The 18397-nt window shown below is 60.1% G+C and overlaps 1 protein-coding gene across 2 annotated transcripts in view; it reads left to right on the forward strand.

Annotated features, from left to right (window-relative positions):
* Window positions 1-1739: 1739 nt before the first annotated feature.
* FIBCD1 (fibrinogen C domain containing 1) overlaps window positions 1740-18397 on the forward strand; it is a 38384-nt gene continuing 21726 nt past the window's right edge. Inside the window, exons 1-3 of one of the 2 annotated variants that reach the window (XM_074394615.1) lie at window positions 1740-2385; window positions 2966-3078; window positions 12459-12938. In XM_074394615.1, the coding sequence (XP_074250716.1) occupies window positions 3007-3078; window positions 12459-12938 (552 nt within the window). In that variant the 5' untranslated portion in view covers window positions 1740-2385; window positions 2966-3006. Of the gene's footprint in view, window positions 2386-2770; window positions 3079-12458; window positions 12939-18397 lie in introns of those variants that run through there. The other variant, XM_003920871.4, reaches the window with a different exon arrangement.

Here is an 18397-nt window from a genome sequence, read left to right on the forward strand (position 1 = left end):
TGGAGGGCCTGTCTGCTCTGTGGGGTTGGCTGCTCTTTCTCTCCCACAGATCTTGGCTGTGGGTCAGCACTGGCTTCTGGAATCCTCTTCCATTGCATTCCTCTCATTTGGAGGCTCCAGTGCTTGGGGGCGGGGGGCGGGGGGGGCCTTCTCTCAGGACAATGCCCTAAGTGTGTCTGAGCAGACACCCTCAGGCTCATGCCAGTCCTGCATCACGGCTGACCCTTCTCCTGGGGTGTTGAGCAGAGGCATCAGCACAGAGCGGGTGACAGAATGAGGCCCGCCCCCAAAGACACATGTAAAGCACACCCGCAGGCTGCAAAGTTGAGGAAACTGTGGCTGAGCAGGTGAGATGATTCAACCTCCAACCTCCTCCAACACTCCCAGGAGGAGCCGCTAGGTGGCCCCCGCTCACCTGTCCAACTGCCCTTCTGCAGGCCTGGGAGGAGATGGTCCAGAGCGTCCCCGCGTTGTCCAGTTTGCATCTGCCCGGGTACGCCCTGGTCACTCCCCGAGCTCCGCCTTCCCTTCTGCGGCCCCGCCATTGGACATGCCTTTCCCTCAGCATCCAGACGTTTGGATGCTGCCTTCATGAGCCTTGGGGGCGGGCTCACACCCCTCCGTCCCAGGATGCTTCCCTGACTGCCCGGAGTACTCCCGCAAGACCTTCTCCATTGTCCATTATCACCCCTCTCTCAGATTCTTCGTTCAGCTCCCCCCACCTCCAGAGTGATCTTTTATCTGTGCACACACGCGGCCGGAGTTTACATCCTCTCCCCAAACTGGAGTCAGAGCCTTGCAGTTCTGCCACCTGCCTGTTTTGTGCCCGTAACTGCACAGGGGCCTGCAGACCTCACCACTCCTCACCAATAGGCAAGTCCTTGTTTACCAGTAAACTGAGGCTTGGGGAGGACGTGGCATCTGCCCAAGGTCACAGCCGGAACACCTGAACCTCGCCCTGCTCAGGTGCTGTGACACTCTGTGGCAGAGTCCTTCTGAAGCGTGTGCGGTTAACCCTTTGGCTTACATGGGGAAACTGAGGCTCAGAGAGTTACGTTGCTTGCCCTCGGCCACACAGCCAGGGACGGGTGCCCTCCACCACATTCTTCCTCCTAAGCCTGAGGGCTCTCTAGGTCACGTGCTGACCCCCTTAATTCGTAGGAAAGGCCCAGGGACGAGAAAGAGCCAGAGGCCAGAACTGGAACCTGGGTTTCCTGACTCCCAGCCATTGCTGCGGATCCTCTCCAACTCCCAGGCCGCCTCTGTCCGGAAAGCCCGGATCCGGCCGCAGGTGAGGCCAGTGGCGGTCCTGGAAGGAAAAGGCGGCTGGGGCAAACAGCTGGTGGTTTGTGAACCCAGCGCCTGGCGGGTGGCAGGCTCCTCGGATGGCACCGGGCCACGGGGTTCCCCGCTCTGGAGCCCAGGGAGTGCCCCGGCCCAGGCTGGACGCGGCCCCCACCCCTAGCCAGCCTGCCCGGCCGGTGCCGGACGCGGAGAGGGATCCGGAGAGGGACGAAGACGGGGCGACAGACTGGCAGCCAGTGGGGGAGAGACGGAGACGGTGCCAGGGAACAGCGCGGCGGCCAAGGCGCCCCGGGAGCCGGAAAACAGCTTTGGGGAAAAGCGGGGGCGGGGAACGGGGGTGTCTATCTGAAGCTGGGGGAGCAGAAGATGGGGCCGCTGCAAGGGGCGGAGGAGGGGCGGCCGGTGGACCCAGCGGGGCGGCGGGAGGGAAGCGCGGCGTAGGGCAGTGTGGGCGCCTCCCGGTCGGAAGCCACAATAGCAGCTCGTTCGCCGCGCAGATTAAGGACTTTGTCAGTTACCACCGAAGGCCGCTCCGGGCGGATTAAATGCTTTTAAAAGTGCTGCTGGTGGGAAGGGGCAACTAAGAAGCCCCCTCCTGGCACAAATCCCCTCCCGGCGGAGGAGGAGGCGGGGGCTGGGAAAGCACGGGGAGCGCCGGCCGAGCGCGAAGCGGCTGGTACTCGCGACCACTGTGGCAGCGGCGGGAAACCCCATTCCGCCCGCGGGCCGCCCGGGCAGGGGGTTGTCGGGCGGGCTCTCGGACCGCGGGCGCGAGGCACTGGTCTGCGGACGCGGGCCGGGGCGCCCCCAAGACCAGGCTCGCGCGTCGGGGTCCGGAGTGGGGAGGTCCCCGGGAGGCTGGAGCCCCCACAGCTGGGCGTGCTTGCCCCGGGACCTGGACCGAGACCTCGGGGGCCGGCAGGGAGCGCACCCCGACGACCCCGCCCCCGCCCCAGCCTGAGTCTCGGGGCCAACCCTGCGCCCTGAAACGCTAGGAGCGCCGTGCCACTCCCCGGAGACTCGCGACTGCCCGGCGGGTGTGCCTTCGGGGCCCGCCCCGCGCCGCGCCCCCCGCGCAAGGTGAGTCGTGGGAGTCCGGCCCGGGAGGAAGTTTGTGCAGAGGCGCTGTCGGGGCCGGGGGGTGGTTCTTGGGCCCTGCTGGTGCGGGCGGGAGCCGTGCGGCCCGCGGCTGTTTGTTGCCCTCCCGCCGGCCCCGGTGTCTGGAGGCCACTTCGGCGTCCTTTCTCTTGGCCTTTTCGGAGGCGGAGTTCACCATGCAAGTCCGCGGGTGTGTTGTGCGCGCGGGTGTGTGAGTGTGTCGGGGGAGGCCGAAGGGAGCAATAAAAAGCGAAGAGAGTCCGAGACAGAAAAGATGCGGAGATTGAGAAGGAGGGAGGAGGGACGAGGGAGGAGAGAGGAGCGCGCCCGGGAGGCGCGGGAGCCGGGAGCGGGGACGGCGCGCAGCGCGAGCGGCGGGCGTTGGGCTGGCGGCTCTCGCGCTCCCGCTCCCGCTCCCGCCCGCACACAGCGGCGCGCTCACCCGCACACGCCCGCCCGCTCCCGGGCCGCCCCGGCGCGGGGCACAGAGGCGGAGACCCGGCGGGCAGAGCGCGCCCCGCGCCCGCGCCCGCGCCTACCCCGCCACCTTTGCGCTCCGCAGCGGCGCGCTTTGCCCGGCGCCCCCGCCAGTCCTGCCGGAAGATGGTCAACGACCGGTGGAAGACCATGGGCGGCGCTGCCCAACTTGAGGACCGGCCGCGCGACAAGCCGCAGGTACGCGCGGGCGCGAGGACACGGGGCCCCGGCGGCTGGCCAGGCGGCGGCCGCTCGGGCTGACGGGGCAGGCACCCAGTGCGGGGGCTGGAGTTTGGGGCGCACCCCTTCGAGGCTCCGGAGGCCTGGGCCGGGATGGGGACCTTCCTCTCCTCCTCCCCTAACCGAGGCTTGAACTTGGGGATCTATGGGGGCGGCACCCCTGCAGGAGCCACACTCGTTGCAGGCCAGGTCTCCCCGGTCCTTGCGCCCCCAGTGGCCCCTGGTGCACGCGGGTGCAGAGGGAGTCAGGGACTTACAGTTCGCTGTGTGACCACAAACAAATCAGCTCCCTTGCTGAGTCTCCGTTTCCTCACCTCTACAATGGGTATCTTAACCACCCACAAAATCTCCACTCTGGGCGCTACCCTGTGCCAGGCATCTGGTCCTGAACCTGACCCCCTGAATCTCCTCTGCATCCTTCCCGCTTTAGCCACGGCCCTGCATACAGTAGGGGATCAATAAAGACTCATCTCCTGTAGGAACCCTGGGTATTGTGATTTTCTGACTTTTAAGACAAGGAAAGCAGGGCTCGGAGACCGTTGGCTCCTGCCCGAGGCCACGCGGCTTTGCTGGGATTTGAACCCTGGTCTGTATGCTCCAGGGCTGGTTCATTCTCCCTTCCTGCTGCCTCCTCAGTGGCAGTGGAGGTGGGGCTTGGAGGGTGCCCAGGGCTGTGCGGTGGAAGCAAGTGAGGGCAGAGCACCCGGGCTGGCCATCGAGGGGGCTGGAGTCCGGAAGCCGAGGCGGAGGGGCTGCCCCAGGGCTGCCCGGGGCTAGGCTGCCAAGGGACTGGGGCAGACTGGCGAAATGAGGCTGCTTGCTCACGAAGGAGAGGAAGGAATAGGGCTGCCCATTTTAAATTTTAAATTTCTCCCAGACAGATGTCATTGGGGAAGGAACAGTTCATCCTTGCAGCTGCAGGAGGGGAGGGGGCGGCACAGGCAGGCCTGGGTGGTCCCTTCCTCCCAGGAGCCGCAACCTGCTCATTCTTCCTGGTGTCACACAGCCATGGCCCAGGGTTCCAGCCCTCTATGGTTTGCAAAGCCCCTTTGCATTCATCTGCACTAGCTCCCTTCTCCAAGCAGGCTGGGAGCTGGCATGTCCCCACGTCACAGACCAGGGATCAGAGAGGTTGGGAGCATGCCCACATCACACAGCAACATTGACAAGAGAGTGGGGATTCAAACACCGGTCCAAGCACACACCTGTCCCTCTGCTTCTCAGGGACGGGCTGGCCCCTCTTTTAGGTCAGATCTGCAACTGAGCCACCTCCAGATAACGAGTCCCCTCCTGCTGAGATCTGACTTTCCCCGCTTAGCAAGAACTGTCTTAACTTCTAGACCTGTCCTCCAAGGCCATCCCTAGCTCGGCCCACTGTGCCTTCCCATTGGTCCCTTACAGGTAGCGACTGGTTGTCATTTGCCAGCCCTGAGCCCACACCACACCGCCCCACCCCAGTTCCAGATTTTTTCTGTGTCATCTTGTTTGCTTCTCTAGGCTTCCCAACACACACGGGGGACGGGGGGAGGAGGGGTGGGGGGGATGGGACGTGCACGTGCGCACGCACACGCACACACACACACACACACACACACCCCTTCAGTCAGGGACACCCTACTCAAAACCCAGCTCAAATGCTGCCACCTCCTCCAGGAAGCCTTCCCTGATGCCCTGTGGCTGTGACTCTAAGTTCTAGTAGTGTTTAGCCTGTGCCACTCAGCCACCTTGTCCTGGGCCCCTCCTGTATCAGGAGATCCCTTTGGACACAGCCTCCTCTGGAGCCCATCTCTGGGTCTCTCCCTGGGCCCAAGCTCCATTCCTTCCAGGCAGCTCAGGTCAGGCACTGAGGGTGTTTGCTGAATCAAACTGTGTGAGGCTTCGGCCAGGAAGTGCCTCAGGAGACGGCCAGCAGGCACTGGTCTGTCTCAAGGGGTGGTGCCTTCTGGGGGATGTGTTTGAAATGTGGCTTCAAGGCCTCCGGGCCAGGCCCCGCCTCCCTCTGCTGCTCCCAGTGGGGAGGCGTGGGGTGGGGGGGCACAGTTTTCAGCCGTCACCAGGCCACAGCCCAGCTGTCTGCCCCTTGGCATAGGAGGCAGCTCAAGGGCTGTGGCTCCAGGGCCCTGGGCCAATCAAAAGCAAGCGCCTGCCTCCCCTCACTGCCCCTTTGGTGACCCAGCGTATAGACAGGCTGTTCCCAGTGCCAGCTCTGGGCTTGTTTGAAGATTCAGACAAGAGGCAAGGCCTTTCTTGGGCCCGCTGTCAGAAGATAGAGTGCTGCCTGCCCTGGTTCCCTTGGGCCTGCCCTCCCCTGGGCCAGCCTTCCCTCCTCCCTTGCAGCCAGGTTTGCCTCACTCGCTGGCACGCTGTGTGGCTCTTGGTGACTTACTCCTCCCCTCTGGGCCTGGGCTTCGCCATCTGTAAAGTGGGAACAACGAGCTTCCCTTCCTCCTCATTTCACAAGGGCTGTGATGGAAGCCACGTGAAATACTGCTGTGTTTTGCAAACTGGGAAGCAGTGTGTACCCATGAGGAGGGTGTCTCACAGCAGCCTGTCCCCCCAACAGGCTGGCTGTGTCCTGGTCTCCCCTGTCTGAGCGTCGGGCTCCTTCCTATCAGAAGGGCCTGGCTGAGGCTTTTCAATAGGGCAATCCTCTGGAAGCGTAACACAGACGCCACATTCCAAGCACCAGCTGGTCACAGGCCACAACTCTCGTTTCTTTTTTTTCTCTTTTTTTTTTTTTTTTTTTTTTGAGACAGTCTCCCTCTGTCATCCAAGCTGGAGTGCAGTGGCGCGATCTTGGCTGACTGCAACCTCCGCCTCCCGGGTTCAAGCGATTCTCCTACCTCAGCCTCCTGAGTAGCTGGGACTACTGGTGTCTGCCACCATGCCTGGCTAGTCTTTCTGTATTTTAGTAGAGATGGGGTTTTGCTGTGTTGGCCAGGATGGTCTCGATCTCCTGACCTTCTGATCCACCATCTCAGCCTCCCAAAGTGCTGGGATTACAGGCATGAGCCACCGCGCCCGGCTGACACCTCTTGTTTCTTGGTCACAGCCACCCTGGGAGCTTAGTGACAGTGATGACGAACCCATTTGACAGATGAGGAGGCTGAGACTAAGAGCTGGAGCTGGGACTCGAACCTGGGTCCTCTTGGGCAGCAGATAAGGGCCTTGGAGGAGGATGGAGGGACTTGGTTCAGCCCACTCAGCCCGAGTTAGGGCTCCCGTGTCCAGGCTGTGTGGTTCTCAGGGCATCCAAAGCACCCGCTGTGAGTGGGTAAAGCCAGGTCCAGAGGTCCTGAAGGAGCTTTGTCCACGTGCAGCCATTTCTGGGGACCGCCTTGGGCCCGGTCGGTCCCAGCCCTATCCGGCCTCAGTGCCTCGTTGCCTGGTGGCCTTGGACAAGCTGTCAGCCTGGACTTTGTTAAAGCGCCCTCCCTCTCTCTGCAGAAGGAAGGGGCCTTCGCATCTTGGGGCAGGGGGAAAGGATATTTGCCAGGAGTTTGGGGTTTGTCAGATGCAAGGATCTAGAAATAGATATGATTCTTCTGGTCTTAGAGCATGGGGCAGGAAGTCACCCTCCAACTGTCTCCTCTGGTCAGAGGGCTTGTTTCTGAGCCGTCCCCAAGCCACCCCAAAGGGAGGTCAGCTTCCAACCCATCCCGGGCAAGAGCTCTTGATGCTTTCAGAATTTCCCAGAACATTTCAGAAAGAAAGGAAATATCTTTGGGAAGTTCTTCCTGTTGTCTAACCTAAATCCCTGCTGCATTAAACTTAATGACTATTTAGGGAGGCCCTACCTCATGCTGGGAGGTATAGCCTGGTGGATATGGTCTGTGCTTCAGGGAGCTTAGAGTCTCATGGGGGAAACAAGCTCACAGGTCAGGTTTGATTACAACCCATCATGGGTGCTAGAAAGATCCATGCCTCTTTCTTGTTCCCTGGGGTTTGGGTTGAGGTCACTGTGCTAGGCTTGGGGTTTCCCGAGCCCCTCCTTCTGAGCTCACTGCTTAGCCGGGGCGTGGTGTGGCTGAGGGTGGCATGGACAGAAGAAGGTGACTGGCCAGATGTTGGGTGAGAGAGGGAGGCCTGGGGAGGCGCCAGCTTTTCGGGGGCAGCAGGTGGGGTTGGTGCCATGGCCGGGTGAGAAATAGGAGGGCTCAGGCTTGGGGTGGAGATGCTGGTGTGAGCCTCGGTGGGCTTGAGGCCTGGGTGGGCCATCTGGGATGACAGGGCTGCATGTCGTGGGGAGAATGGCAGGATCCTTGCAGGAAACCGCTGGAGAACCCCCCTCCGTGGTTCCAGAGGCAGCTGCTCCCCAGGGAGTGAGAGAGCTGGGGGGCTTGGAGCCTCCAGGACGGGCAGAGGCTGGCAGCTCCAGGGGACCCTCTTGTCCTCTTGGACACCTTCAGCCCCTCCTCCTGCGCCCCTCCCTGTAGCCTGAGCCTCCCGGTGGCTCTCAGCAGGGTTCCGCTTAAGGTTCCCACTCAGATCTCACAGAACAAGCCTGCAGACTCTTCCTAAGTCTTTTGTGACCCCCAGAATGGCGAGCAGAACCACCAGCTTTCACCCCCAGGGGGTCCCTGGGACCCTCCCTCTGCCAGGGCCAGGGGCTCATAGTTCAGCCCTGACTGGGAGCCATGTGACCAGCCGTGTGCCCGGCCGGGAGCAGAGTGGGCTCCTGGGGAGGCAGAAGGAATGCCCCCAAGGTGCTGGGCTGAAGCAGGGGGCCCGGTCCCCCAACCCAGAGAGCCCATAAGGCCCCACCCAGGCTCTGTGCAAGCCTCTGCTGGATTCGGAGCGCACAGGACCCTGCCACCTTCAACTTTGCATTCCCCAGTACGGAGCCCAGGATGTGTTTTCGCCTCGCTGAACAGCAGAGGGCTGGGTGCTCTTAGGAGATGGGGGTGGGTGGCAGGAGGGCCCTCAGCTGGGTCTGACCTGGCCTGGCCTCCCCTGCAGGGAGACTTTCTTATTCCTACTTTCCTCTGTGGAGTGCGGCCCCAGTCTCCTTGGGGTACTCCTGCCAGCCAGCTCCCTTGGGGGAGAGGGGGAGGGGACGTGCCAGTTTAGCAGAGCACCTTGGTGTCAGATCCCTTCCTGCTGAGCCCCCCTCTCTTCCTCGGAACCCCCACGGCTGGGGCCTCAGAAAAGGCAGGCTGGACAGGACTCACCTGCACCCGAGGCACCCTGGGGGCCGCTGCCCTCCTGGCATGAGCCATAGCCTCCTTGTGGCCAAGGCTCCCTAGGCAACTCTGGGTGAGCACTGGGGGTCTCACAAGGAACCAAGCTGGGTCCCTCCAGCTGGAAGCACATGCCAGCGGTCAGTGGCAGAAATGGGCCTTGAACCTGGGACTCCCGGCTCAGGTCCCGGCCCGGATCCCCTGTCTTGGGAGCTGGGGGCTCTGTGGGCATCCTCACCGTTCCGCAGACCCCAGGGAGTGCACCCTGCTTGGCCACAACAGGACGGAGGCACCAGCCCCAGGCGCTCAGGTGGGCTCCTTGGTGCCCAGAGCCCCCCTTATCATCGCAGGCACATTTCTTCACGAGGCACGTAAACGGCAGCCCATAAAAGCCAACAGTGCTTCATTCTTAAGGTGATCTCTGAAGACTCATTCTCCTCTGCTGAGTGCCCTGCGACATCTCCAAGCTCCTCGGTCCCCCTGCCTCTAGGGGACCCCCTGCGGCTTCCTCCAGCCCCTCCCCATTTCAGGACCCTCTGCCTTCCCACCAGGGAGGGTCTTGGGTGGGAGGAGGGTGCAAGACACAGCAGGGGTGCAGGAGACACAGGTGGGGACGGCTAACCTCTCTGCCACGCCAGTGCCAGCCTCGCCAGCCGGGGGACCTTTATGCTACAGTGTCTGGTGATTCGGCCCAAGCTGCTCGGGGCAAGGTGTCTCCCGACGGGCTCCAGGAACGAGTGTGACAGGGACTTAGCTGCTGACACAGAGCTTTGTCTATCAAACCCAGCCGTACAGTAGGCAGAGGAAGGAAATCACAGGGTGGCTGAGCAAGCGGCCCTGGCACATCCGCCATCCGGAGTGCCCGGCCCTGGGTCCAGCTTGCCTCCCCCACAAGGCGCTGGATGAGGGTCTTGTGCTCTGAGCCCCAGTTTTCCAATCCGCGTGGTGAATTCAACCAGAGCACCGACAGCACAGGTTACCCGGAGAATTCAGTGATGGGAACATGGTCCGTGCCCAAGGAATGGCAGCGGTGGCGCAGCGCCCGCCTGTCTGTAAGCTGCTGGCCTGCAGGCGCCTGGGGACTGGGGATGGCCTGAAGCTTGCCCATTCTGTGCCAGGCTATCAGAGGTGAGCACAGGGTCAGAGGCAGCCCTGCTTCGGGGCCCAGGGCCCAGCCAGGGTCTTGAGCCTCTGCCCTGCCAAGCCAGGTAGGTCCCAGGAATGCCCCTTCACCCCCTTCCCCATGCCAGCTCCTTCCTCTGTCCATCCGCCCGTCCATCCAGCAGCGGCCGTCAGGTCTGCTCTGTGCCAGGCGGTGAGCAGATCCCTATCTGTGGAGGGGCTCACAGTCCAGGGCAAGTTTCCTGAACTTGGGATTCACTAGTCCCTGAATCCCCAGAGACTGTGCCCACAGCTTTCTCAAGACTCCTCAAAAGGATCAGAAAGTCAAGAATCAGTCTATGGAGCCGGCATGGTGGATGGCGCCTGAAATCTCAGCACTTTGGGAGGCTGAGGTGTGAGGATTGCTTGAGCCCAGTAGTTTGAGGCCAGCCTGGGCAAAGTAAGGAGACCCTATTGCTACAAAAAAAATTTTTTTTTTAAATTAGTTGGACACCTTGGTGTCAAATCCCCAGCAAGGCGTGGTGGTGTGTGCCGATAGTCACAGCTACTCAAGAGGCTGAGACGGGAGGGCTGCTTGAGCCAAGGAGTTTGAGGCTGCAGTGAGCTAGGGTTGTGCCACTGCATTCCAGCCTGGGTGACAGAGTGAGTCCCTGTCTCTCAAAAAAAAAAAAAAAAAAAAAAAAATCCCAGTAATCCCAGTCCATAGAACAGGAACTCCCCCTGAGCAGGAGCTGGGGCTGACTGGTCCCCTGATACCTCCGCAGGGACTGGCCCAGAGCCTGGCTCGTGCAGAGATCTAGCGCATGTAGAATAGATAATTAAACGAATGAGTGAGTAAATGAAGTCAAAGGCCACAACAATCTGTCTAATTTTGATAAGCACCCTCTTGGGGGGAGCAGAGAGGAGGAGCCCCTCCAAGCTGGGAGGAGGAGAGTGGAAACAGTCAGGGAAGGCTTCCTGGAGGAGGTGACAGCCGAGCCCTGAAAGAAGAGAATAAATTAGGCTGATGGAAGAGGAGGAGGGGAAGCGGATGCTCCTGGCCGGCCAAGGGAGCAGTTTGTGCAGAGCTGATGGAGGGGAACTGTGCGTTCGGGTCTGGCTGGAGTAAATTGTCTTGAAGCGTGGAGCCGGGAATGGACGTGGCTCCCAGGGGGACCGGGCAGGCTCGGAGCGCTGAGTCCTGGCAGCCGCATGACGGCAGGGACAGGCCAAGGAACTCTCCTCCGAATCCTGACAACAAAACAGATCTCTTTCCCTGGGGCCTCCTTGTCCAGGCGCGTCCCCTCCACCCCACCCTCTTCAGGTGCCAGGCAGGTCCTATGGCAGTCCCTTGTAGAATTTGAATTTACAGAAAAGACTCTTTCCTCTGCCGCATTTTCTCCGTGGGAGGACACAGTGATGTAAGAGGCATCTATCTCTGTTTAACGTATCACTAAGAAAGCAAGCAAGCTGTCAATCACAATTGTAAGATGTACCCCCCGCCCGCCCCGTTGGCGATTCAAAAATGTGAAAAAAAGAGAAGGCGCCTCCCAGCATTGATGACACACCGAAATAACACTTTGGGTGGAAAAAAAAATTTTCCTCCAGATGCTGTGTGCACATTGATCATGGGATAATAAAAGCCACTAATATTTATTGCGTGAGAACAGCATGCCAGGCACGGCTCCAAGCGCTTTAATATATGAAGTCATTTAAAGACGAGTCTCAAATTCAGAAAGTCGAAAATGTGGGGCAAATATGTCTGAGAGTTGAGGAAATTCAACTGTAGGCGGGGCCTGGCCCCGGGAGGAAGGCAGGAGGTTCGGGGGCCCAATCCCAGTTCTGCTTTTATTTGCTGTGTGACTCTGGGCCAGCCCCTTGCCCTCTCTGGGCCTCAGTTTCCCCATGTGTGTAGTGCTCAGGGGCTACCAGCGAGTCTGCCCAGTGAATCTGGGCCCCTGAAAGTGTGTGCGGCCACACTATGGCACCTCCTTTCACCGCAAGCTGTTCCTCAGCCCTGGCTTCCGGCCAACACAGGTCTTTCTTGCGCCTGGCCTTTGGTCCCAGTTTTGAGACACAGCTTGTTCTGGAGTGACAGCTGCCTGTGGCCTCAGCCCTCTCCTCCTTGGAGCGCAGCAGGCCTCTTCTCTAGGGTTGCCTTCGGGCTACCTGGCCCAGCGACTTGGCGTTTGCCCTGCCAGGGGCCTGCTCTGCGAAGAGGTGGAAGAAGGAGAAAGGATGGGGTGGGGTGTGAGGAGGAGGTGTCTCGGAGCCCCCGGGAGCCCCCGCGTGCCCTGGGCACTGGAGAACAGTGGGACAGAACACAGGATGTGGCTGCTGTTGTTGGAAGGGACCTCCCGTGACGGGTGCCACCACCCCAGGGCACTCGTTCCCAGGGACAGCGCGAGACCATCTCTAGCGTCGCTGCTGTGGCATCACAGCTCTCTCTGACCCACATATAGAGAGGTGGGCGTCTCTGTATTGCGCCATTTTACAGGCAAGGAAACTGAGGCTCATAGAGGTGAGGCCCCTCGCCCAAGGTCACACTGTGGGAAATGCAGCTTGGAGACCTGAGCCCTGGCTCGTCTAGCTGCAGCGGTGGGGTCTCCATCTCCAGCCCTTACTGGGTGGGGAGGGCTCCACGGGAGTCACACGGCCACACGCACGGGCGTGGGTCCCTGGGCCGGCACCATGCAGAGCATGAGGGCGGGCCAGGGGCAGCGGAGGGATGGCTCACCATTCCCTTGTGTGTTCGTGTCTTTCTGCCTCAGTTTCTCTTTCCCATCCTCTCTGTCTCCATCTCCCCACTGGGGCTCCGCCTCTCCACTTTCTCCCTGCGACACCCGCTGTGTCCCTCCCGCTGAATCTGTGTGCGTCCCTGTCTCTCCGTCTCCCCTTGGACTGTCCCTCGGTGCCTGTCTCATCTGTCTCTCTGTGACACCCTTGCCCAGCCCCCAAGAAGGGGGTCCTCTGAGCCCGGGTATGCCTCTAATGCTGCCCCTTCTCTCTCCCGTCCCTCTGTCTGTCTGTGTCTGTGCGTCCCGGGCGGGCCTGCAGCGTCCGAGCTGTGGCTACGTACTGTGCACCGTGCTGCTGGCCCTGGCTGTGCTGCTGGCGGTGGCCGTGACTGGGGCTGTGCTCTTCCTGAACCACACCCACGCGCCGGGCACGGCGCCCCCGCCTGTCGTCAGCACCGGGGCCGCGGGTGCCAACAGCGCCCTGGTCACCGTGGAGAGGGCCGACAGCTCGCGCCTCAGCATCCTCATCGACCCGCGCTGCCCCGACCTCACGGACGGCTTCGCCCGCCTGGAGAGCGCGCAGGCGTCGGTGCTGCAGGCGCTGACCGAGCACCAGGCCCAGCCGCGGCTGGTGGGCGACCAGGAGCAGGAGCTGCTGGACACGCTGGCCGACCAGCTGCCCCATCTGCTGGCCCGAGCCGCGGAGCTGCAGACAGAGTGTGTGGGGCTGCGGAAGGGGCACAGCACGCTGGGCCAGGGGCTCAGCGCTCTGCAGAGCGAGCAGGGCCGCCTCATCCAGGTAGGGCTGGGGTCTGCGTCTTGGGGTCTTGCCGGAGGCAAGGGGTTGCTGCTGCCACGTGCCAGATGCCTGATGTCCACAGCCTCACTTCATCCCCAAGTGGCCCTGACAAGGGGCTACTGCTGTTCCTATCTACAGACGAGCCATGAGGCTTGGGGAGGTGCAGTCACTCATCCCACTGCACGGCTCGTGGAGCCACGATTCAAACCCAGTTTCTTTCCCGGTGACGCTGGGTCATTGTAGGACGCCCCACAGCATTTGGCGTTCAGTCAAATTCAGGGCTTGAGGGCTTCCCTAGTGCACCAAGATGCCGCTGAGGTAGGGCATTGCCCCATCAGGGCAAACGGAGGCTGAGAGAGGGGCTGTGATGCGCTGAAGGTCATGTGGCTGCTCAGCGCTCCCAGGTCAGAGAGAGCTGCACCCCTCCCCCCTACCCCGTCCCAGTTCACGATTATGCAATACCCACAGCTTCCCAAGGACGGACAGACCAGTCCAGGCAGCCCAGCCACACCCGTAGCCTGTCCCAAACCCCCATCCACCGTCCCGTGCCCTTTTCCCAGCCAAGCCAGGCTCCAGCCAGCCCAGGTGGGTCTGGATGAAGCTTTCCAACTCCAGCCCTGAGACCATGCCGGAGGCGCCACCCACAGGCAGTTCCTCCTTCACAGGATGTGGGATTTGGGATCATCTCATCTGACTCTGCCATTTTCCAGGACAGAAAATGGTGGCTCAGAAAGAGGTGGTGACTTTTCCTGGGTGTGGTGGCCAGGTCAGGCTGGGAATCCAGCTGCCCTAGAGCCCTGCCCCGCCTCTGGCCCTGTGCCATGCCCTCCTGGTAACTCAGATCCCTGGAGGCTGGGAGCCAAGCCCCTACCCCGACGGGCACCCCAGGCCCCTCCGCCCCACCCCCCAGCAGCCACTAGGAGAACCAGGCATTTGGTTACTCATGAGCAATGGGCCCTTTCCCTCCCTCTGAAGGCTGCAGCTGGAGAAATTACAGTCCTCATCGCCTTGTCTGGGTGACTGATGGGAAGGTGGCTCCCCCTCCCGGGGTGGGAGGACGTTTCGACCGCCTTCCTGCTGCCCCTCCATCTGCAGTTCCCCAGGCAGGTGGGGGCGGGGGTACCTCCTGACTTTTCTGGTTCGCCCCCCACCTCACTCTCCAAATCGCTCAGCCCCTGGTCAGCGCAGGCCCAGCTCATGAAGGCCCACCCTTAGAGCTGGAGTGGGGGATTTAGAAGGGGGACCCCAGAGCCCTGCCCTCCCAATGGCCTGCACAGAGGTACAGAATGTTCCCACAAGACTAACGGCCTTTCTGGGCCCAGGAGTGCGGGCTCACCTGACATATTTACTTCCCCAAAAATGTTTGATTTGACTCATTCCCCACAGACTGGATGATTCAAGAGACAGTGTGTCTTTATGTTTCATTCAGAGGCAGCGAGCGTGCTCCTAACTCCTCCTTCCAAGCTTCCCAGACCCTCGGCTGATCAGCACAGATGTGGGCTTCTCAAAGCTGTTCCCGAAGGCACCCTGGGTTGGAATGGCCAGAGGAGCTTGTTAAAAGGCAGCTTCCAGCCGGGTTTGGTGGCTCATGCCTGTAATCCCAACACTATGGGAGGCTGAAGTGGGTGGATCATGAGGTCAGAAGTTCAAGACCAGCCTGGCCAAGATGGTGAAACCCCATCTCTACTAAAAATACAAAAATTAGCCAGGCACAGTGAGCAGGTGCCTATAATCCCAGCTACTCGGGAGGCTGAGGCAGGAGAATTGCTTGAACCCGGGCAGCAAAAGTTGCAGTGAGCCGAGATAGCGCCACTGCACTCCAACCTGGGTGATAGAGTGAGACTCAGTCTCAAAAAAAATAAATAAATAAAATAAAGGCAGCTTCCTGGAGAGGCACGGTAATGACTCACGCCATAATCCCAGCACTTTGGGAAGCCGAGACGGTTGGATCACTTGAGGTCAGGAATTCAAGACCAGCCTGGCCAACATGGTGAAACCCCATCTCTACTAAAAATATAAAAGTTAGCCTGGCAGGCATCTGTAATCCCAGCTACTCAGGAGGCTGAGGCAGGAGTATCACTCAAACCCAGGAGGTGGAGGTTGCAGTGAGCTGAGATTGCGCCACTGCACTCCAGCCTGAGCTACAGAGTGAGGCTGTCTCAAAAACGAAAAAGAGGGCGAGTTCCTGGGCCTCATCCCCAACCTCCTGCAGCCCCCCGGCCTGGGGTGATGCTCCTATGCAGTCCCTGAGGCCTGCTGTTCCTGGCTGAGCTGAGCCATTCAGTCCTGAGGGTTTGAGTCCGCAGAGCTGGGACCCAGTCCAGGCCCCATCCATGCCAGCTGTGGGATGCTGGGCAGGTGGCATTCCCTCTCCGGGCTGGGTCTTCCCTGTGACATGTGCGTAACTCGGTCTATGCTGAGCGGATACTGGAGCGCCTGGCTGCGGGGCTGGGCTGGCATCTGTTTACGTGGGGATACTCACCGTTGGCACCATCAGCATCTCCTTATTCCTAGAGTAGAAATGGTTGATGAGCCGAAATTTAAAACTGTGGGCAGCCACCATGCCACTATTGAAAACACCCTTCCCTTTTTTTTTTCTTTTTTTTTTTAAGATAGTCTTTCTCTGTCACTCATGCTAGAGAGCAGCGGTGCGATCAGGGCTCACTGCAACCTCCCCGTCCTGGGCTCAAGAAATCCTCCCACTTGGCCTTCTAAGTAGTTGGCGCTACAGGTGTGCACCACCATGTCTAGCTAATATTTTTTATTTAAAACTTTTTTTTTTTTTGTAGCGATGTCTTGCTGTGGTACTCAGGGTGGTCTCAAACTCCTGGCCTCAAGCAATCCACCCACCTCGGCCTCCCCGAGTGCCAAGGTGACAGGCATCGGCTGCTGTGTTGGAGTGAAAATCCCTTTTCCGATAGGAATGACAGGCCCACACTGTGTGCTGGGCTCCGTGCTGAAAGGCACTTTGCAGCCCGATAGCCCCAGGAGGTTGGTACGTTTGCTCTCCCATTTTCTTTCATTTTATTTTTATTCTTTTTGTTTGTTTGTTTGAGACAGAGTCTTGCTCTGTCACCCAGGCTGGAGTGCAGTGGCACGATCTCGACTCATTGCAACCTCCGCCTCCCATGTTCAAGCGATTCTCCTGCCTCAGCCTCCTGAGTAGCTGAGACTACAGGCGTGCGCCACCACGCCCAGCTAATTTTTTTGTACTTTTAGTAAAGACAGTTTTTCACCAGGTTGGCTGGGCGCGTCTTGAACTCCTGGCCTCAGGTAATCCACCCGCCTTGGCCTCCCAAAGTGCTAGGATTACAGGCTGAGTCACCGCACCCGGCCTTGTTATCCCATTTTACGGAGAGGCGGACTGCGGCTCTGAGTGGCGGGTGCCTGCGCAGACTGGCTCACACAGCCGAGCAGTGCCGGGAACAGCAGCAGCTCCCATGCCACTGCCTCAGCGCTGCCCAGCCAGCCCCCCGCACGCGCCTGTGCAGCTCAGCGAGCAGGGACTGACTTCCCCATTAATTCGGGGCATGTCTAGATGTACATTTTCAACTTTAATCATCTGCTGGTTTAAACGGAGGTCTTCCCTGCCCGTTAGCAAGAGGGAGGAGGCCGTGCCTGTTTTTTGAGTGCGTTGTGGCTGTGTTGACTCAGATAAACGGGCAGCACCGGTGTGAATTAACCAAGTGATCTTTGCCGCACACGCATCGCAGGGAGGCCCCCACCTCTCGTCTTCCTATAGGGGGTGCTCCCTATATCCCTCTGTGAAGCACCCCCGACGGAGCTCAAACGCTCTGCCTGCCCATCTGAGCTCCTCTCCCCCCTGGTCTCAGCCCTCACTGAATCACCTGCTCAGCAGAGGGGAAACTGACAGGGAAACTAAGAGCTTTGCAGGGCCCCTGCCTCTGGACGAGCTGAGAATCATGTTTTGTAAACTGCTGGCACTGTATATTTCTATTTTCCTTCCATGAATGGGCTATTATCTGGCAAGTGACAGGTTCGGTGTGTAAAGACCCGGCCAGCTCCAAGATCGCTGGCTGGCCAGCTGTAGCCCACTACTGCCTCACCCTCCACCTGGTCCTGCAGCCCAGGGTGGGGGCAACAGACCCCAGACCCTTGAGGCATCCAACACAGGTGGAGGTGCTGGGGGACAGCATTGCACTTGGCAAGCTCCAGCCTCAGGCTGTGATAGAGGGAAGGGTGGGAGGGACGGGTGCAGAAGCACGGCTGAGCTCGCCAGCCCAGGCTCCCCTGAATCCCCCACTCAGAGAACCAGGGCTCCTTATCTTGGGTTACAAGGAAACGGAGACATGGAGACGTTTGGATGCTGTTCCAGGGTCACACAGCTAGTGAGTGGGGGAGGGACTGGAGTCAAAACACAGGCAATCGCCGGGCGCGGTGGCTCACGCATGTAATCCCAGCACTTTGGGAGGCCGAGGCGAGTGGATCATGAGGTCAAGAGATCGAGACCATCCTGGTTAACATGGTGAAACCCCATCTCTACTAAAAATACAAAACATTAGCTGGGCATGGTGGCGCGTGCCTGTAATCCCAGCTACTCAGGAGGCTGAGGCAGGAGAATTGCCTGAACCCAGGAGGCAGAGGTTGCGGTGAGCCGAGATCGCGCCATTGCACTCCAGCCTGGGTCACAAGAGCGAAACTCTGTCTAAACACAGGCAATCACCACCAGAACCTGGTCCAGACCACTGCCCCATCCCCACCCTGACCCCGCTTTTCCGCACAAGAACAGGGTCCCAGGCCCCTTTTCTGCCAGCCAGCCTGCCCTGGGGAGGTATCCTGAGTCGGTTCCCATGCCGTCCTTCACTCTCAGAGATCGCTCTTTCAGGGCCTCAGTTTCCCTATTTGTTACAAGAGATGACAACCTTAAATCTTCCCTCTTTGCAGCACTATGGGGGGCCCAGTGAGGTCATGGACATCGGAGAGACACAGAAACTCAGTGATGTTTGCATGGGGTGTGGGGGTGGGATGGGGGGAGCCTTGCTGATCTGGAAGCCTGGGGGCCTGCACAAAGGCTCCTGCGGCCTCTCCAGCCTCAGGGGCACCCCTCTGTCAAGGGCAGATCAGTCACTCCCGCCTCAGTGGCCTTGCTCGGGATCAGAAGAGGTGGCAGTGGGAATGCTGGTAGCCTGGAAGGTTCTGTGGGAACCTGGTGTGCTGAGTACCCACCGGTTACTGACACTGGGCTGGCAGTTCCCACATGTTGTCACCGGTCCCCATAGCAGTTTGTCCAAGCCAGAGGAGACAATGGGTGGTGAGGACACTTACCCCCAGTCATATAACTGGCAAGTGGACGTGCTGGGCTGAAGCTGGATTTGCCCAACGTTGAGCGATGCCTCTCCCTGCACGGCACGGCCTCCTCCAGTTTACACCCCTGGGCTGAACACGCAGAGGTGGCTGAACACAGCCTGGGGCAGCAGGGGTGGCAGGTGCCTGCTGGA

This window comes from Saimiri boliviensis, chromosome 2 (genome assembly GCF_048565385.1).
Source record: "Saimiri boliviensis isolate mSaiBol1 chromosome 2, mSaiBol1.pri, whole genome shotgun sequence".
Taxonomy (NCBI): Eukaryota; Metazoa; Chordata; class Mammalia; order Primates; family Cebidae; genus Saimiri; species Saimiri boliviensis.